This window comes from Triturus cristatus, chromosome 8 (genome assembly GCF_964204655.1).
Source record: "Triturus cristatus chromosome 8, aTriCri1.1, whole genome shotgun sequence".
In the NCBI taxonomy this organism is placed as follows: Eukaryota; Metazoa; Chordata; class Amphibia; order Caudata; family Salamandridae; genus Triturus; species Triturus cristatus.
The window spans coordinates 1057389961-1057412416 of record NC_140591.1 but is presented as its reverse complement, the minus strand read 5'-3'; the positions used below and the strand labels follow the sequence as shown (position 1 = coordinate 1057412416).

The 22456-nt window shown below is 43.7% G+C and overlaps 1 protein-coding gene across 1 annotated transcript in view; it reads right to left on the bottom strand.

Moving 5' to 3' along the window:
• Window positions 1-22456, bottom strand: part of LOC146805377 (interleukin-18 receptor 1-like) — a 372740-nt gene that overhangs the window by 132549 nt on the left and 217735 nt on the right. The window contains exon 3 of the mRNA XM_085620501.1: window positions 16085-16226. Coding sequence (XP_085476627.1) covers window positions 16085-16226 — 142 coding nt within the window. The remainder of the gene's footprint in view (window positions 1-16084; window positions 16227-22456) is intronic.

Below are 22456 nucleotides of genomic sequence, written 5' to 3'. Positions count from 1 at the left end.
TAGCTGAGAGAGCAAGATCCGAGGTATACAGAGGCCCACCAGGTTCCGAAGTTCCGAGTCCGGTCCAATTTCAGTTCCGTTCCGAGGCCTTCCGTTCCGAGCTACCCGGTGAGTACCATTGCCGGGGAGGCATTTAACGAGCACATAGTCTGTGCCGGTCAAGACGGGTTTGGGTACACAAATCCGGTCTGCACTGTTTCAGCAGTGTATCTGTACTGTTTAGCAGTATATCTAGTATGTCTTGCATATAATTAAATATTATTTAGTGTTAGTATTATGTCAGTAACTAGTTTTCTATTAGTTATCATTATTCGTTAAATGTTAAATGTTAAATGTTTTAAATACGTTCTACATATTGTGGTGTGAATGACTGTTCATTATTGTGTTTACTGTATTAAGTGTGTTTAAGATTAAGTAACCAGATCTAAAAATGCCGCTCTTTTCGAAATTAAGACAGATCAAAACTAGAAAAGGGGTACTCGAAGAAGCTGTTCCCATTCCACCTAGGGATACCCCAGGATACTTTATGTATCATAAACATGGCCTAGATGCCGTATTGTTTCTTGATTTATGGGTGGACTACACCAAGGATTTGCCAGAAAGTCAGAGATGGCCCGCAGCGGGGACCTGGGATGCAGATTGCATCATGAGAGTAGAAGAAGAATTATGGAAAAAGAAAGCCAGACAGTCACAGAAAGATGCCATTGAATTATGGCGTAAAGAATCATATAGACGTACAGAAAAAGCGCTCAGACAGGAAGAGAAAGGTAGAGAGAATTCAAATAAAGCCCGAGAAAATCTATTAATTGAGGAAGGTACCCGAGTAAAATCAGAACAAGTAGATAGACAAAGAAACACTCTTATGAATGGTATGTATCCTCTTCTGGCCGAAGGGTTACCTAAGGCTACCCCGGAAATACCAAAAGACTTGACTCCTCCATTGCTCCCGATAAAAGCACATCCCAAAACACATCCCAAAACAGCAAAGGACGTTTTCCTTTCCTCCTATTTAGATGACGTAGCTCCCGAGTATGCTAATACCATACCACACACACCGCTTGCCGATGGTGTTCAACACCAAGAGCATCCGTCTGTATCCCCGCAACAACAAACTCCTACGCCCATTCCCACAGGTCCATCCGTTTCTACTGTTTTTCCCGAATCTACAATTTCTATCTTACGTCCAACGAATCCTTTCTTGCCCAGCACCTCAGATGGTGCTACAGGAGGTACGACAGACATGTTTGCCACACCGCCGCGAAATAAACAGACCCTTAGAGATTTAGCACTCCAGCGTACACCCCAACTAGCGACATCTGACATGTTTAAAGAACAGCTTGTGGATTGTAGATACGATCCAGTACCAGGTAAACAGGACAGATTGCTCATATCATCACTACGTATACGACGAGCTACATTGTATTTAATGACGATACCAGGAATGGTTGAACACCTAGACAATATATATCACTTTGTACAAACAGGGCGAGGCCCAGAAAGTATTAACGAAGCTATGGAATACCAGAAAGTGGATGTCCAAAGACAACTACTACGTTTCCTCATAAACTGCGTGATTAGGAACCAAGACAGGCCTGGGGCAGATCATGATACCATGCAAAAACTTGCCAAATGGGGTCAGAACATATCAGACGAGAAACATGATAAACAGGCGTGTATAATCGCCATGTATCGAAAGATCCGCAAGGAAGTAGAACGAATACATAAAGAAAGACGAGAAGCAGACAGAATTGAATCAGAGGAAGAGGAGGAGCAAGAATCAGAACAATTAGAAACGATAGCTTACGTAGGTAGAGGAAGACCCCATAATAATGCTAGAAGCTGTAATGATCCGATACGTTCGATACGTCCAGAATGTAACAGACATTTTCAAACCCCTATGTTAAATACAAGATCCCCTGAACACCTATTCCAAGCCGCTGATAAATTACTCCGAGATCGAAGGGGGTACCATATGTTCGATTCCATGGACGAACAAGAAATAGCCAGGTCAGCAGTACAATGGGCTGACAGTCCCAGTAAATACAGTGATGATGCGCTAGCACACACGTTTCTGAATCTTGCCCCATACGAACAGCGTTTAGCTAGTATATACATGATTCAACACCTCCTTATATTATATAAAAGCCAACACTCCGATCCTGGACCCTTACCTGACATATTGACAGAACTACTCACGAATACATGGAGAGGGTCAAGTACTGATTTGATTAAAGAAAATCTAGAATTTCGAAACCAGTATATAACTTTTGTATGCCCAGAACACGTTCCGGTTCCCATTATGGGAAGAAAAATGTATCACATAGATAGACAGAATCCCTTACGCGAAGTACACCCAATCAGAGGTGAAGGTAATAACTTTACACGCGTGTTTGTGTACACGCCTATAACTAAAATTGAATTATTAGAAATGAAGAAAGTAGTACCCAGCCATGACAAGGATCCAGCAGGTTTCCACCATGAGATAAAAGACATGTTACTCATGGGAGAGTATACCTACCCCGACATTATGAAAATATTAAAAGTATTAATGCCTGCCGGTATTTACGAGAAACTCAAAGAAAAGGAATGGGAGGTGGGAGACCAAAAGATAGATTGGACAGCATTAGAAAACGAAGAAAAGGCCCGAGCTGCAGGAGCAGGGCTTGGGGAAAAGACTACAGCACTACCAGGATTACTAGTGCAGGTACTGCCACGTTTATTAACTACGAAAAAGGAGGACTGGGGTGCAATCTCAGCCTGTAAACAAAAGCAAGATGAAGACACTAGTGATTTCTATTCCCGATTTGAAAAATGTTTTGGTATTAATAGTGGCATAAAAGCAAGTAGCGAGTCATATCCACATCTGTTTGTGACAAAATTAGTTGAAAATTCCCTACCGCAAGTTAAGAATAGAGTATTGAAATTCGAGAGTACCTGGCAAGGTAACACCCCGTCACAGATGTTACAGATGTTGCAATATCACCACAATAGAATTAGAGAAGAACAAGAACATGAACAAAGACGTATGAAAGATACAAAAATGAAAATGCTTGTTGCTCAGTCAGTTCCAGCTGATGGTCATCAAAAGGGTGATTCCGCAGGTCCAACAAAAGGGACATGCAACTATTGTAAACAACAAGGTCATTATATACACGATTGTCCAGTCCTGAAACATAATATTGCCACAGGTAGAACCCAGGAAAGACCACGTCCACCTAGACAGGATCAGAATCAACAACAAATTCCTCAGCATGTACAACCTAGGTCAGCTCCGCAACAACTAGCTCCGCAACAGGCAGCTCCACAACAGACCGTAGCACCACCACAAGCGCAGCCTATTGCTGCCACACAAGCAACAACGCAACAGATGTATCAGTATGCACAAGCAGATTATCCCGATTATCAGCGATACACATGAAATAGCCTAGAGAGGGAAGTTGGCTTACCCCTTATTGAGGTTCCTGTAGATCAAGAGGGACCTTATGTACATAGTGAACTATTAGGGGAAGACAGAAAGTTTTTACTTGATACAGGGGCAAGCAGAACAACTATACGACGCAGTGAAGTTCCAGGGGCACCCCTCTCAGGCTCACAGAATATTTCCCTTGGATTCTCAGGAAAACCTATAATTAATGACGTAACACAACCTCTTCCACTCACGGTTGGTCCATTGACACGTACTACAGATTTATTGCTTACTAAATCATGTCCAGAGAACTTGTTAGGTATAAAAACATTGAAAGCTCTAGGAGCTATAATATGTTGTTCTCCGGAAGGAGTACGACTATTTCTACGTGACTTTAAAGGTCACTACGTGTCCAGAGACATGGATCACCGGCTGCAGAATTTACCTACACATTTATGGGCACAAGGCCCCACTGATGTTGGTTGCATGAACATTACACCATATCGAGTCACACTGAAAACAGGAGTAGTACTACCACGATTGCGACAATACAAGTTACCACCAGATGCTGTTGTGGCTTTGCTGCAAATCATTGACGAGCTCATTGCACAAGGAGTGGTTGTAGAAACCGACTCCAATATATGCAATTCCCCAATAATTCCGATTCTTAAAAGAACGGATCCAAATACACCACCAGTATATCGATTGGTTATTGATCTGCGCGAACTAAATAAATGTATTGTACCACAATACCCTGTGGTCCCAGATATCTCTTCATTATTAACAGCTATTGACTCAGAAGCAACGTTCTTCACTGTAATTGATCTCAAGAATGCTTTCTTTAGCGTCCCAATAGATCCGGAAAGTCAATATCTGTTCGGATTCAGTTTAAATGGACGAAGTTTTAAATTCACACGCGCACCTCAAGGATTTACAGAAAGCCCCAGCATCTATAGCCAAGCACTGAAACGAGAACTTGACAGTATCCACATGCCAGTTAACACTGCCTTGCTTCAATATGTCGATGATCTGCTGATCACCGCCCGAAGCGAACCTGAATGTGAAACAGCGTCACTGACGGTTTTAAAATTTCTGGCCGACAAGGGGCACAAGGTGTCCCCTTCTAAGCTGCAATTCTGTGTCCAGCGAGTTGTTTACCTTGGGCACTCGCTGTCCAAGGAGGGAAGACAGCTTACACCTGATCGCATCCAGTTAATCACTAACATGCCACCACCCAAGACACAAAAGGAGGTGCGGGCTTTTATAGGTCTCACTTCATACTGTAGGCAGTGGATCCCTCAATATGCATTTCTAGCAAAACCACTCATCCAGTTGACAACACAGGAGGCAGCCACATCGACTGTCCTCCCTTGGACTCAAGAACATACATATGCCTTTGAAAGCTTAAAGAAAGCTTTATGTCAAGCACCTGTTTTAGCAACACCATGTTACAGTAAACAGTTTACACTCTTTGTTACAGAACGCAACGGTACTGCCTTGTCAGTACTCACTCAGGAACAGGCAGGATCACACAAACCATGTGCTTATTTCTCTAGTGCATTAGATCCAGTAGCTCAGGCTCTTCCTGCGTGCCTGAAATCAGTGGCAGCGACAGCTTTAGCAATCAGACAAAGCGATGCCATAGTGTTAGGACATCAATTGACAGTACACGTACCACACACAGTAGAGGTTCTCTTGAACCGCACACAAACACAACACTTGACTATAGCGAGACTCACTGGTTACGAATTGACATTGTTTCAGCCACACATAGAAATCAGACGTTGTAATACGTTAAATCCTGCCACACTGTTGCCAGTAGGCGGAACAGATCCATTGGCACATGATTGTGTTGAAGTCATTGCTATCACGACGAAACCCAGACAAGACTTGACAGATATCCCTTTATCAGCTCCAGACTTGACATTGTATGTAGATGGTTCATGTATGAGAACAAGTACAGGAGAGTTAGTGGCCGCTTACGCAGTTACAACAGACACTGAAGTCATTGAAACAAATTGTATTAACACTTTGTCAGCTCAAGCAGCAGAGCTCATCGCTCTGACACAAGCCTGTATTCAAGCCAAAGATAAGAAAGTCAACATATACACAGATTCACGTTATGCATTCGGAGTCGTCCATGACTTCGGCGTACTGTGGCGAGAGAGAGGTTATTTAACTTCTCACGGTGCCCACATCCAACACGGACCCCTCATTCAAGCCCTATTAGACGCGATTCATCTACCTACTGCAATATCGATTATGAAATGCAAAGCCCATACAAAAGTTACCGATATCATTTCTCAGGGTAATGACCTAGCTGACAGAACAGCTAAACAGACTGCTCAGAATCAGACTCACACAACTGACACAACAAAGACAATAGTTCCGACACCAACACATTGCATGACAGTTAAGGATCCCGCCCTTGATGTAATTGACATACAGACACATGCTACACCAGAAGAAATAAAGAAATGGACTGAATTAGGAGGGATCCAAACGGATCAAGGATGGATGACGAAGGAAAAATCTATATGGTTTCTTCCCGACTCCATGGTTCAAGTCATCATTAACACAATACATAGTCCAGCGCACCTAGGAGAAAAAGCTATGCTAGACAGTATTCAACACATTTGGTTCAACAAACACTTGCGAGCAGCAGCCAAACAGAAAGTACGTACCTGTATGATATGTTGTCAGTTTAATCCAGGTAAAAGCATCCCCGTAGAACAGGGTGGATTTCAATCTCCCGATCATGCTTTTGAAGTCCTCCAGATGGATTATATCCAGATGGAACGATGTCGAGGATTCAAATATGTTCTCGTAGTTGTCTGTGCTCTTTCCCGTTGGACAGAAGCCTACCCGGTTTCAGATTACACTGCCCCGACTACTGCCAAACAGTTAGTTCGAGAATTCTTCCCACGGTACGGTTTACCACGTGTTGTCTACTCAGATAACGGTCAGCCGTTCTCATCCGAACTAATGAAACATGTTTCCCTTTTGTTAGGCTACCAATGGAAATTCCACTGTGTCCGACATCCCGAGGCAGCAGGTCTCGTGAAACGCCATAATCAAACTCTGAAAATTAGATTGTCCAAAATATGTAGAGAAAAAGGTGTCGATTGGATAGTAGCCTTACCAGTTGCGCTCTTTTACATGAGAATGGTAGCACATTCTCGAACAGGGCTATCCCCGTAAGAGGTGATCTTCGGTAGACCACCAAATATGTGGGGGACGCCTATACCTCGCAAAATCACTGATGTTGACTGTAATATGCTGACAGATTACCTGGCTTCCTTGATGTCTGCACTACAATCTTGTCGTTCACAGGTAGCTGCAGCTTTTCCCGATAACACTGAGGTGAAACCCCATGACGTGGTTCCAGGCGACCTGGTTCTGGTACGGAATTTCGACCGGAAGACCCAACTGGAGCCTAGGTGGAAATCGCCAAAACTTGTTCTACTAACCACAAGGACAGCCGTGAAGATCGAGGGACGTAAAGGGTGGTTGCACTCGAGTCATATCAAGAAATTTTATGGACTACCGTCCAGTGTGAACACTCAGCCCTGCATTCCCTCACAGACAGACTCAAAGCTCCCCTTGGTTGAACCCACGAAAACGGAACTTTATAAACTGAAATTAAGGTCTAGCAAGTCAGACAATTTGATTGTTTAAGTCCTCTCCAAGGTGAATCGGTTGAATTTGTCTCTGACATGTATCCTCTAGACCGGAATAGAGAAAGAAATCAACAGATGCAGCTTAAAAAGCATGCGTATTGTAAATCACTTCGTAGTCACTGCACAGTAACATTATTAATTTTGTTTTTTCTAAGTTTTCTGATCATTATAACTAGTATATTACTTCGTATGTATTACCCTATTTTTAAACGTGCTTACAATGTTACTGCTGAACATTCTTTTAGTGAATTACCTCCGCATGAGTTGTCCTATAGATTTGCGCTGCGCAACAACACATTCATTAGTATGTTACATCATTCCCATCAGACCAGCAATGCTACAAATTGTTGGATATGTGGCCGACTCCCTCCCTATCAGAACTATAAGGGAGTTTTGCCCCTCTTTCCATATCCATTCACACGCAATGGCTCCTGTGGAGCATGGTTTAGTTTGATCAATTCCCTAGATTCAAATTCCGTAGTTTATCAAGACAACTGGGTATGGGGAAACCTGAACCTAGTTTTGCTTAAAGTCTGCTACCCTAACAAGGAGGGACTTCCCAAAAGAACAGGAACTGATCTAGAAAATGAAGTATATGGATTAGGTAATTTTACACTTAACCTCATGATCCTGAACGTTGAATCTGAAGCTACACCAATCTTGCCCGCCATGTCAGTATTCCCAGTTAAAGGGGAATTATGTGTAAGAAAGAATGGTTCCATACACATGGGCCATAGTAAATGCACCACTGTAATAAAATTCAGTGATCAAGGCAAGTCTACATTTAGTGCTTCCCGTCATTCCTACTTCATATGTGGCCAGACCGCATATATACGTCTACCTCTAGATTGGGATGGTACCTGTTACATAGCATTCCTTCTGCCCCCTGTTTTCCTAGCTCCTCCTGATTATCACAGAAATACCCATTTAGTACACAATAGACAGCAGAGAGATCTCCCAATTGTCGATTACACTGAAACGGCATGGGAGCAATATACAGATTTCAATAAAGGTTTCTTTCCCTATATAGGTACAGTCACTAATAGTAAGCTGATACATAGATTAACTAGAACCCTTGAAGCAGTAGTGAACGAGACTACTTCCGCCTTAGGCAATTTAACAGAAGAGCAGTCTGCTATGCGGATTGTTGTGCTTCAAAATCGTCTTGTCCTTGACGTCATCCTGGCCGATAGGGGCGGAGCTTGTAGGGTCATCGGATCAAGTTGCTGTGTTTTCATACCAGAAAATTCGCCGTCAGTATATAAAGCCATAACTCGCCTTCATAAAATTGTGAGCCAGATACACCAGAGTCCAGGCACCTGGACTTGGTCCGGTTGGTTTTGGAGCGTGTTGTCAGCCTGGGGATGGAGAATCCTATCCTTCCTAGGTATTGGCTTTCTCATACTATTCAGTTGCTGCTTATGTCTACAATGTGGGCCAGCGATTTGTGGTCTGTGTGCCACATCGTGTATCCCACATCCAAGTTTTCGTTCAAGATCTCGGAAGAAGAAAGAAGAACAAATGATGCTATATGAACAGATCGATGGATTGATGAAGATCGATATCTCCTGAGGGTCGGTAGGGGACAAGGAGGGAATGAGGAAATATGAATTTTGTGATCAGTTATGTCCCCTATCGTAGACCCCAACGGCTCCATGTGCATGCTATAAGTACATGTATGTTCCCTCCAGTTCCAGTTATGAAGACGCAAATACATGTGCGTCCACCGTTAACATGTCCTCTTTCAGATCCGCCATGAATGGGTCAGATATTCCATTCCTAAGTATGAAAGGCCACCGACTTTATGTGGTTCACTTTCCACATTTTACAGATTCAGGCGAGTAGGCCCTGAATTCTGCCATCAAGCCTTTTCCTGCCTTCTGCCTCTGAAAACTCCAGTCCGAGCCTGCATCTGTATTCATGAACTTTGTCCTACTCCCTGCGCGGCTAACGGTGCCTGATCCAGCCTGTTGCCTGCCAAAAACGGTATTTCACCTTCAAGATTATCTGCTCCGCTCCTCATCCGATGCATTCCCGTCTAGTAGTTTAGGTAAACATTCTTCCAGCTACCGTGCTAAGGGCCAGGCCTCGCTGTCCTTGTGCAAGTAAATTCATAGCCCTCGTTTCCATGGAAGATTCCTGCCCCCTCGCATCTCATGTAGACACTTAGACGCTTGTACACGCACTAACAGTCAGTATAGAATAGAGAGAGCTTTCCTTTTGGATAATACAGTTCTTTAAACACAAGATATTAGATATGATTTGGGATTAGGTTGACATGACCCCCCAGACTTCTGTCTCCACATGTAGAGCTAAATGTCAAGTCCCCTTCACCCTCTAGTTGCACGTCAATCACACGTCATGCGGCTGCGCGCGCATCTCTGCCAAATATTTCTGCTGACATTGCAGGATTCTCTTATGGATCCACCCACTTGTGACATCATGTATAATGACGTTTTATAAGTTACGCCTATATGTCCGCCTTTTTTTGTTACGTATGCATATTTTATCTGTATTATCAGCTGTTACGCCTCTTGCATCTGTCTTAATGTAATGCCTTCCATATAAATACCATTACCTGTCAATAATGTATGCCCTTCCTTCCTGAACTTTCGTGGTGATGGAATTTGAAGCCTACAATTCGAATTGTATTTCCTTTGTAAAGGAATAAAGCCTTTTAGAACCTCTAATACCACGGATTCTGCCTCTTATGTTTACTGAGTTATTCTTACTAGATTTCACCGCATAAAAATAGTACCGGTAATGAAATATTTACCACAATGGAAGGGGGGGTCACGTGGTTCCCTTCCCTAAGCCTCAGACCCTGGGGACCCCATTCCCCAGGGCCATATGTATTTTCAAGGGGAGTGGTGCCATGTGGACTCCCTCTTTGAGACTCATTAGGCCTTGGGAACCCCATCAACCGGGGTTATATACATTTTAAAAGTGAGTGGGGCCACATGCCACCTGCTCTCTGAGCCTTATTTGGCCCTGGGGACCCCAATACCCAGGGCCATTTTATTTTTTTCAAAGAGAGGGTGTCAAGCAACCACACCCCACTGACTCCCTGAGCCTATTTTGGCCCAGGGGATCCCATCCCTTGGGCCCAAATTGTTTAAAAGTGGATTCCCCGGTTCCCACCCAGGGCACCCACCAAGCACAAAATTGAGGGCTGTGGGGGAGCCCCAGGGTCCCTGTGACCCCAGCCTCCTTCCAGCATGCTTTGGGAGTCAGCGTTGCTTCCATTCAGATGAAGCAGCTATTTAGGTGGTTCCTTCCGGATGGAATCAATCTGTTGATCTGTTTCCCTGCCCACATCAGTGTGGACAGGGAAACACATCTCAAGTCTGCTCCCAGCCAGCAGAAGCATTTTTATAGGTCCCAATTTGTGTTTGCTCCCATTTGGCGGGAGTTTTAAAAATGCCCGCACCAGGCAGGAGCAAGCACAAGTTTCCCTGCCCACATTAGTGCGGGCAGGGAAAACCTGTGACCCAGGGGTGTACTCCCCTGGCACAGTATGCAAGCTGGCCCATCTGGGATGGGCTCTCCAGGCCATTAAAGGCTCAGAGAGCGGTGCCGTGGGGCCCCTTCCCCTTAAGAAATACTGTGGGCTCTGGGGGATGGGGTACCCAGGGTGGACTATGGCTCGGGGGGGGGGGGGTCACGCATCACTTCCCAAAAATAATGATATTGGGACAAGGAGTAAGGTCCACATGGCTGATTATAGCTGAGGGAGTGGGCTGTGCGCCCCCTCCCCAAATTTATTACAAATGGGTCCCACAGTGAATGGAGTCCACTGAGCCGAAGAAACCCTAGGAAAGGGGGCAGCACACCCCAACCCCTTAATTAAAGTATGAGGAGAGACTAGCTAGTGGAGACTGGGTGTTCAGCTGCAAACATGTTTCCACTGAAACATTCTCTCTCCACCTTTCAAAGTTTAATGACTGGCCTTAAACTTCCCTACTTCCTACCACCAAAATAAATATCCACTAGCATCCACCATAGGAGAAATTGTACCATTGCCCAAAAAATGCATACAGTTTGTCATGCTTTATTAACTCTTTTTTGCCTCCCCACAATTGAGTACAGGCAACTCACACTAAAGGCTCCAGCCTCAATCTCATTATATCCAAAGAAGTTTTTTTTCTGGCAGACACCTGCTTGATAGGGGTTTTGTCTAATTTGATGTAAACACCCTTACATATTCACCTTATCTAAAAATATATACCTGGCCATTTGACATAATCTGGATATGGGACACAAACACATTGACCCAGATTAATTAGGGAAGGCATTGATCTGTCAATTACCATGAGTCCACACCCATGAGATGGCAACATGCTTACCTTCAAAAGTAACCCAGTCATCTATATATTTATTGACTTGTCGAGAGAAACAAAGTAGAAATTCTGAATTATTTATATCTGAACTGGAATAGAAATCTACAAAAAATATTGGAGAGGCTTTTTCAAAAATTACTTTCAGTTTATAAGTCTGATATGCACAAATAAATAGTCTTTTTATGCATGCAAAATTAGTTTTGGAATTGCCAGTTGCCAGATTCACACTCATAAAAGGATTTATTCATAAAGAGAATTCTGTGCGACTAGGAGGTCTCCTGTGAGTGGGGAATGAAAATTCCACGGATTTGAATGTGCCCCCCTCCCCCTTTAGTAACTGGCTCAGCCCAAGGCTTAATGCAAGCTGGTGAGTGTAAATGATATTTGGCGTCCCCCAGCACAATTTTCAGGTGCTTGGAGGAGTTCCTACAGGTTCTATGAACAGTGGTGGTTACAATCAGTCGCCGGTCAAGGGGCTGCTTCCTGAGCATATTTTCAACTCAAGCTGCAGCAAAATCAAGTCAAAAGTGGTTTGGGGCTGTTTGAGCTGATTTTCTAGAGCAGAACGTACCATTGATGCTAAAATCAGAGCACAGGCAGTGCGATGTGCATTTTCTGTCCAGCCGTAGGCGAAACTGTGTGGAATCTCACAGAGTTTTTATGTACCTACACATAATTCCACAGAGTGACATTCCACTTGTTTGAGACCTTGTTGAGCTGTTACGATTCTGGTAACTGGCATTACTCATTCCACCGGCCCTGAATCCAAGTAAGATAGGAAAGGGTGAAGTATTTACCACCCTCAGTAAATACCGACACTACAGGATGCCATATTCAACATATACTGTAAATATTACCTATTTCAGGTTTTCAGTAGATAAATAAGGAATTACACATGGGATTGTTTTTTTCCATACCCTATTCTGCATGTTTCCTGCAGTAAATGATGACATATTTGATGTGCTGAAATGGAAATATTATAGGTGCAGAGTCTCACAATGCTGACCCATGCAAAAACATGGCATTGTTCAGGAATTATAATTTACCACCTCACTTGGAGTCAGGCCCGTAAAATGTATATCCAAGCTACATGCTTCCACAGTCACCACCCACCTCCTTCTATGCACTGGTAATCCAGGGATTAGAATTCCTTTCTTCAGCAGTCAAAGAGTCAGCAAAGCATTCCACAAAAACCTCTGCATTCTGAGTTCAGAAACTGATTAACACTGGATAGTGGGGAACATTACCCACCCTTAAAATCATTCTGTTTTATATTATATTTTTTCTCACTAGATTTCTAAAGCATTGACCAAAGCACCTACAGTCAGCAATGAGGCTAGACAATCCCAAGGAGGTTTCTTGGATTTTCCAAGACTGAGCTGTATATAAATTACTGAGGAAGACAGAGGTATGTGAACCAAAGTAGCAATGAATAGCTACTTCACCACTTTTCTTGGTGGTGCAATCAATGATCAATGTCAAAATAAAAGGGCAGGATTGTGCGGTATCTACACGATAAGGCGCTTTCCTGTCCTTATCCTCTAGGCTGGCGCACAAACAGCAGCCGTGCTCGATCCCAGACACCGTTGTGTCATTTTGTAAAGGGTGCCTGCTCTGAGGAGTCACATTCCTGCACAAAAACAATCATTAAATGTATTTTCCTCTTTCTATGCATGCTGCAGAATGCAACACACATGGAAAGAGGAAAGAATGAGGAGAAATAAAAGTATTTCTCCTCGTTGTGTCTCCTTACACCTTCCCTGGGGAGGCATAGGATACTGACGCATTCCCAGGCTTACAAAATGTTGTAAATCTGGGAATGCGTCAAGTTCCATGGATGTTGCATGGGAACACACACAGCAACACCCATGGAACTCCCCTTTCACGCAGCGTAATGTATGGAAGGTAAATATATTTACAAGACCATGAAAAGTCATGCAGGGTGAATTTACATGGCCAAATAAATATGGGGAAGCCCATTGCGCTGCCAGTACGCCAATAAAAGTGATGCACTGGCAGCGCAATCATAGGGCAAAATTCTTTCCCCTATCTGGCCAGAGGTCATATCCTTCCTCAATCTGATAGGAAACCTAAATCTCGCTTGCAGTCCACAAGTCCTCACTACCACATTTTCCTCCTGGTCAGCATCCCATCTTGGTCACCATTTTTAAGAAGTCAGGACATGGTAGAGGTATAAATGAGAGGTGTTTATTTAGCTGCTAACAACAACCCCTAGCCAGCCTGATCCTCAGCAACTGTCATCCACCAGCCTCCAAGAATCCACTGACCGGATTCCAGGAGTAGAAGCTTCACATTGCCTACGAACAGCATCAATAGCCAGGAACATTACATCATAGAATACATCAACATTAAATATCACCTTAACATTGGCATTCTCAATGGCATCACTGCCTGTAAGGTATAACCTTTTCGTTTGGATATATGCTCTTATTTAAATATATTGTGTTGTTAAGTTCTGCTATTAAATCATACAAATTTCATAAGGACTGCATTTGTGGCCCAAGTTAATATTTCCATGGTGAGAGCATGATTTATAGTGTGCTCAGCTAATCGTAAATGACCAATTCTAGATTCACAGGTTGAAGGCAGAGGATATTCAGACTTTGTGCCACATTTATTATGTCGATGAACATTTAGCTGCATTAATTAAACAGTGCTCCAGATGTAGTAGCTGAAATGCTCATAGGCAGTGTGGGGGAGCAGCAGGGGAACCACAAGCATCGAGAGTGTGCTGTGTTTGTCCTGCTGTGAACTGTCCACAAGCAGAGCATGCTTTTTAAGTTTTTTTCTTACATGTGTATGACCTCATATTTGAGACTGTAGGTGAAGGGCACCATTTGCAGTTGTTAAAAGGCGGGCTGATGTGAATACATTTTCTCTTGCTTATGATGAAGTGTGCAGCAGGCTTGTGCTTATGATGAAGTGTGCTACAGGCTTGCAGGATAAGTTTCAGCAGGGTTTGGGTAGGTCAGTGAGCAGGACCATTGCACACATTAAACAGTACCAAGGTATGTGTAGTATAGTGAACATTGTGAATATTGAAGAATTTTGAAGAAACTTTTAGTTCTGCTTAGAAGATTTAATTGGAAACTAGCTATGTTTATATTTCACATATGTTCCTCAGAGGTGAGATTGAGGTCTGTGTGAACTCCAGTGTATTGCTGCAGGTGGTGGTGTTACGGGAGATGCTTTCAGAGTGCATACCTGATAGTCAAGCTTGAATTTGGGAGTGGAGAAAGCCACTATTGATGAGGATGGACTCAATCAGAGTTGACTTCAGTTTCATACTAATGGAAAACATGCATGTATGTTTGGCTGCAAGGCCTTGTCTCAAGCTCAATTGAATGGGGAGCAGTCAGAACACCATGGTCTTAACCACGAGTGTTCGTACTACACAAGTGCAACCACGCTTGCCTTAACCATGCATATGCCTAAACCAGACATATGCGTGGTTAAGGCAGTGTGCGGTCTAGCTGCTGGGTAGACAAAAGACAGTGAAGACGGAAGAAGGAAGATGCTGTGGTGAGGTGAGGGGGGCTCTCAGGGTGGTTTCAGGGCAGTGGAAGAGGTTGGGGTAGTTTAAGGGACAGCACGGGGTCGGGGGGTTGGAGTAGTGTAAGTAAAAGGGCAGGGTTTTAGGCTTTAGGGCAGTGGGAGGGAAATGGTTAGTCAGATAGTTTTTATGGCTGGGGGTCTGGGTAGATTTCAGGGCAGTGGAAGGAGCTGGGGTAGTCTAAAGGACAGCACAGAGTAGGGTGTTCACGGTAGTGTAAGTAAAGGGGCAGGGTTTTAAGCTTTAGGGTAGTGGGAGGAGAATAGGTAGTCAGTGTAGTTTTTAGGTCTGGGGTCGGGGTAGGTTTCAGGGCAGTGGATAGGGTTGGGGTAGTTTATGGGACAGCACAGGGATGGTTCTGGTAGTGTAAGTAAAGGGGCAGGGTTTTAGGCTTTAGGGGAATGGGTAGTCGGGATAGTTTATAGGGCTGGGGTCGGGGTAGGTTTCAGGGCAGTGGAAGGGGTGGGGTAGTGTAAGTAAAGGGGCAGGGTTTTAGAAACAGCACGGGGTGGAGGTGCAGTCAGGGGTAGTGGGGGGAGCCACATATACCCCTTTACATTCATGCCTATACCACGAAATTGCTTGGTAAAGGTATGAGTGGTAAAGGAATGCATGGTTAAGACCCATTCGCGGTTTGGGTTGCGTGGTCGAGGCACACATGGTTTAACCATGCATGCATTCTATCATACAATCCAATGGAACACTGTCATTAGCTGACGATTCTTTTAAGGTTACTTAGGAGTCACGTGTATAGTATTTCTGCGACATGCATATTAGAGTAAGGACTTTTTGTGTTGGTTAATCCTTCAAATTCCCTCCTGAAGATTAATAATTCTGTAGATGGTATAGAACTCTGGGAGCATGGAGCTCTCTATCTGAACAAATTGCTGCATGACAGAGGAAAAGGAGTTGATACACATCACAACAATATCAGAGATGCACATACAATGCTCTGATATGAAATAAAAAGTTTTCTTTTGACATGTCCATAATTTTTATTTGATTGCATACTCACTGTCCTGTGTCACTAGCTAGGTTTAATTATGTCACATTATGATGTGAAATCTTCAGCTGACAAACTTACTTTGATGTTGAGGTTTCTTGTACTCCGTCAATTTCAATGAAAACATTTTCACTTGCATTTGTCATTAGCCAGTAGAGAGATGTTGCATCAGTTGTGTTTGAGTGGATGGTGACAGCTGTGCAGGAAATTGTCTTCGGCTTTCCTAAAAGGGTAACATAAAAGAATATAAATATAGATGTACATTGCATTATATTTAATGTTGTACTGTGACAAAGAACAGAGAGTTCATGATATTAATTCTATAATCTAATCTTGCTCATGTCTGTAAGAAACCCATTTTTAGAAATCATTTGTGAGGGGTTATTGTAGTTCTTTTTTATCACCTGACAAGCCGAATAAAGGGGGACACCTGCAACACTCAGAATAGAACAATGCCAGCTTTTGTTCACCAGACCCTGCCTACTCTAAGGATCTATACATGAGGACACATTTTGCCAGGCTCAGTGACTCTTCCACTGTTCCTGTGAGACTGCTCCAGGTACCCACTCTGAACCAGCATTAGTGTGCGTTGCAGCAGAAGCTTTCATTTTTAATAATGGTTCTAGGCCCCTACTATTTAGTCACTGAACTCTGATTGTATACTTTACCAAAGAGGCATTGGTCCTCAGATGGACCTTTTTCCGTCATAGTGATGGGTGAGATATTAGGATGTCCCACTATTGGCCACCCAATGAGGACCAATAATTGGGAGCCAATTCACAAATTAGAGATAAGGTTTTAATTCACTACCCTCACAACCATGCTTTAAAAAAAGAGTATTGCAATTGGAAGACCCAGCCTTCTAGAAAAGTTCAATCTAACTACGATTATACAAACTAAAAGCTTTGCAGTGGCTACACAGAATAAGAGCAACAGAACCTGATGTTCTGAAAATAATCTATGGCTCTCCCTATCATGCATTTTAGAAATCAATATCTGTGGAAAGAACATTAAGCCACAATAAAATACCTAGGGCCATATGTATCAAAAAAGAGTTTTGCGATTCTCAAAGTGCGATTTTTAGCGAATCGCAATTAGAGAATCGCAAAATGCAATGTAAGTAAGATTTGCTAATAATGTTGCGAATCCTACATATTACATATTTGTGAATCGCAAATAGAGATTTGCAATTAAGGAATACCTTCCCATTCATTCCTATAGGCTAGGAGGTCCATAGGAATGAATGGGAAGACATTCTCAATTTGTGATCTCCAATTAGAGAATCGCAAATTGAGAATGCAATTTCAAGGGTGCAAGGGTGCCAAAAGTACACCCTGTTGCACCCCTGAAATATGCATGTGTGCACAATTTGCGCACATACATGCCCTAAGGGCATGTATGTGCGTCATATGGCACTTTTAAAAAATCCAAAAAGTGCTTTTTTAAAGAAAATCACAAATTACCACCAACTTGAAGTTGGTGGTAATTTGCAATTCCTTAAGGCCAAATAGCAGATTTTTGGTCTCTCCAGAATTGCATTTAAGGAATCGCAATTTGCAATTCCTTAATTGCAGTCGCAAAATAGAGAATCGCACGTGTAGGAGAGTAGGATCTGCTTCACATGTTTACCGCCACTTTTTGCTGGTGTTTCACTGTTTTTCGACTTTAGTCTGGCTGGGGTCCTGCTAATCAGGGCCCCAGCCTAGCTGCTTCCTCTCTAAAATGATTCCATGTACTTTAGGTACTTTAGGTACAGTTCAGATTGGATCTAAGGTGCCCTTCTAAGTCTCTAGTATATGGTATACTATGTACCCAGGGCATAGATACCCCAGAGGCCTACCATGGGCTGAAGCATGTATTATGCCACCCCTGGAAAGCCAATCCAAAATGACACCACAGGTCTGCTACTGCAGCCTTGGTAAGGTTTTGCATGCACCCCTTACTGAGATATAGGTTACTATATCTCACCGTATACTGCACATACAAACCTATCAGTCACCCCTATGGCAGGCCTTATCAATCCTGAAGGCAGGGTGCTTGGTTATATGTGAGGGGGTGCCCAGGCATGAGCTGAGCCCCTCTGCAGCCTTCGGAATCTCTTCTCCGTGGTTGTCAGTAGTGCAGCCTGATCATATACTCTTAAGTGCATTATAACCAAACGGTAAATGCTAACTTTGGACTGGCTGCATGGAAACATGTTGAGTTTGGTGTCAAACACCTTGGGATCATACCCCCACACCAGTAACAGGTGTGGGAGTATGATCCCACCCTTCTAGAGGGAGAGACATGACAGCACTGGTATAACCGGTAGAAACTTAATAGAGCCCTGGCATCAAAAAATGGATGCTGCAGCCACAGACACGGGTCTGGCCTCCTGCTGCTGACCGAAACTCCGGCAGGGGAGGCCTGGACAATAGGTTTCCTGTCACAGGGAGGTGTAACCACCTCCCAGACAGGCTTATGTGTATTGGGGCTGGGTGGGAGCACTCTCTGAGTACTTTGAAGTCCTGCACAGGTTGCACATTTGGTGTCCCTCTGCATAGTCCAGCTCAAACCGGTTCAGGGGCTTCCAGCCCCTGCTCTGGCATGATACTGGACAAAGGAAATGGGTGTAGCCACCCCTCTTTCCAAACCCTCCAATAGGTGGGTCCCCCGAGTATGTCCAACCCCCTACCTTAATATAAGTGTGGAACCCCTGTCCTTAGGACTTTAGATTACCCTGGACAAAACTCTGATGCTGAATCCTGGACCTTCGACGTTCTGCTCAAGACCAGAGGACTGAAGAAATCTCCCTTTGGGTCAAGGAGTGAATCCCCTGCTTGGCAGGCACCAACAAAGCAATTTGCCAGTCTGCATCATCGAAGCTCCCGCCGGACTCCGAAGTATTTGCAGCCCAGGAAGAGGATTTCAAGACATCTCAGAGGCCGACCCGAGTCCCCAGCAAAGCTGACACCCACAGCCCTCGTGAGCAGCGTGGAACCGGAACTCCTGGTCAATGTGCATTTCTGCAAGTGCATTGACTTCCCGATGACTCTTGAAGTCGTGCTTGTGCTGACTTGTAGTCCTTACCTTGAGCACTGAATCCACCGAAGATTTATGTCCTGGTCATTCCGAGTGACCCGTGGGCTGCCATTTTGTGTTTCATCTCGAGGTTCCTTCGCGATCCCTGGTCCATTGACTGGTCGATCCCTGAGGGGTAACTTTGCATTTCCCTGGGCTTTCCTAGTTGCTCCAGACTTGCCCTGACTACCATCCAAATGGTGAGTCCCACAGAACTTGCTGGTCTGCCCCAAAGCATCTTTCTCGTTTCTGCGTAGGTTGCTGTTGCCAAGGCTTGTTGTGTCCAATCTGGGCACCGATGCTGCAGCACTCGACATCCTTTGTGGGACAGCTTGAATCTAGTTCCTGGTTGTCCTCGACACCTCCTGGTCCTCGTGGCTGAAGAGTCAAGCTTCACCTCCTTCACCTGAAATCACCCGACATCGATGGGCATCTGCTCATTGCCTTCCTGGTCACTGGCAAGTGACCCAGACTCTGTCCCCTCTGCTTTCAGGTTCTTCTCATCTTCGATCCAGGCTTGGATCTCTTCGAACACTTTGCATCTTCACGGCAGCAGCACTTCTTCACCAGCTCCCATTGAAATCGACGACACAACCCAACACCAAAAGACACCTATGAACCCGGCTTCCCTGGGTGAGGTAACACGAGTACTCCGGTGCTCCCGTGGGTGCTAGCCCTAGAACTTCCTAAGTCCAAAAGGGTTTGGTCCTGACTCATTTCTAAGGGTCCCTAATCTTTAAAAATCTAACTGCAACGTTCCCCATTGAAGCTAACGGGAGCTTGCGGCTGTGTTCACACACTGCACACGGCCCCCGTGGGTCCCCTGTCAATTTTTTCTTTTTATGTTGGCTAAATACATGGGCGTCCATTATCCCTTCAAGATGGCGCCCTTCCCGATATTGAGGCATTAGTTGGATAGTTATTGCCAGCTATAGATTGACGTTTGGGGGTGTTTCCCCATTGTTTGGCTGGGCATTTTTAATACTCTCACCTCTTTTTGGTTACTCCTTTGACTATGAGACATAGTCACCTTGTACATCGTTGTCGTCAACTAGAAGCCATTCTCAATTTGACCATTTAAAGATGGCGGCGCACCTCTTGTTTTTTTCGATATGCCTTGGTTGAGACCGTTGTTTAACTATACGACCACGCACGCATTTCACCGTTTTAAGATGGCGACTACTTTCGTATCTTAACCTTGTCCATACATGAATTTGGACGGCTCATAGTTGTTACCCTACGTCTAGAGCAGTAATACAGGTTCGGTATAGTCTAATCATGGACACTTGGGATTAGTAATATACCGTTGACAATACGATTTGAACTATGGACTAATAGTTTTTTGTACGGCTTACAGTTGATCCTGTAGTAATTTGGGACATTACTACAGGATCGGCATAGGGTGGTGATGAACACTTGTGATTAAGAATATCCCGTTGACGTTACGATTCTGGCTACAGACTTGCAGGCTTCTTTCACCTTTCCAACATGGCGGCCGACCTATTGATCTTCTTTCCCGTCGGGAGGCGCTTGACCTATAATTTGGAATCCCCGCACCTGGGGTCTGGTTTCAGGTGTTTCCATTATAGCCTGTTATAAGACACTATTTAAACAGTTCTCTTCACTAGTGGATGTCGCTGTTACCGGACGGGGCTGGCGCCTCCCTTTGATTTCCATTTGGATACTGAATCGGGTAAGATGCTGTCCGACATGCTTTTACGGAGGGTAGTCGTGCATGGAGTTAATTGCGCTCTGTGGATAGTTACAGAGAGTATTCTTTATTTCCTAAATGGCCTCTACCTTCTGGATACTTATCGGTTTCTAACGTGAAGTTTATAGGGTTTTTGGTGCTTCAAACTGTATTATTGCTCAGGAAACGCTTGACTCATGCCTAATGTAGACATGTTGATGGTTTTAGTACTTTTGTCCGTGGTCTCTACCCCTAAGGTATTTGGATACCTCCTCTTTTTTTATTAAAACGACAAACGCCCATTTCTCTGAAGAAACATGCCTCATGTATGTCCCTTCCCTTTTTTTCATAGGTATCCCACGATAGGACAAACTCGCCCTTATCATTGGAGGAGTTTACATACAAACCCACTATCCTACTATTGCTTGTTACTGATGGCAAAGGATCTTTTTTTATCTTCTAATTAGTACCATTTACTTCTGTTTTTAAACAGTAAGTAGCATTACATTTTGACCTTTATATGACAATAGCTAGAGAGAATGATTTCGTTTCTCTACGGTGCCTCTGATGTGACCTGCTTTTCCTTTCAGGGACAGTGATCTCATATCAGGGATATACTATATCCTATTGGATGGAGAAAGACTCTTGAATTGAGTTAATAAGAACCCTACGTGTTTATTATTCAACCTACTATTTTGGGTGGGTACAGACCCAGCGTTTTGTTTGTTTGTAGTCACTCTCTTCTCTTTTTACTTCGTTGGGCCCAGATGTTATCACTAGCTGGGTTTCCTTCATTTGACCGCCATCACCTGACTTCACCTCTTTTTTCTACGGGTTCTCTAAAAAAATCTTTTTATCATGTGTCGCGTACTCCGCACTTTTTACCCTGGGTGACGACTTTCCCACTCTTTCTTGTCCCTTACTGGCTCTCTTTCTCTTTCTTGTCATGATTTCATGGGCCTCCAGAAATGTGACATATGGTAAGGAGTGTCCTGACTCTTTACTAATACACTGATTCGAGATTTCCATGTGTATAATATATCACTGCTATGATGTTGCTTATCTCTAATGCCTTTTAGCTGCAATATGGTGTGCTCTTGACGATTGTTTTATATAGATTTATAACAATATGTTTGTATTCAAATTGTTTTTTAATATTCACAATTGTATTGTAATTGCTGCTTGTGTTTTGGTCCTTATGTATGCCATTCATTTTGCCTTTTGTGTATAAATTTGTTGCAGCCCTGAAGAAGTCCAAAGTTGGACAAAACGCGTCGTCTACAGGCTCTAGGCCTTGTGTCTAGTTAAGTCGTGGTTCTTATACCACTATTTTAGTATATGGTTTTGCTCGCCACTAGGGCCTGACGTGTATTTGTGCTATTTTACTGTGATTATTGAAGTGTAACTTATGTGTTTTGACCTCTAGTCTCATAAAGAGACTAGGGGGGTGTGTTTAGTAATAAATACATATATTTTTTATACATACCTGGTGTGGATATCTTTCATTTAGTGACTCAAGAGATTATAGACTGGTAAAACAAGCTGCTTTACATTCCTTCAGACTTAGCCTGAAGGCTGCTCTCCATAGCTACCACTAGGATAGCTTTCAATAAAGGCTGTCTTTAACCTATAACCAATAAGGGGTTGTTTGGACTGATACAAGGTGCCCTCTAGAACTAGTGGACAGCATATATCAGGCCAAC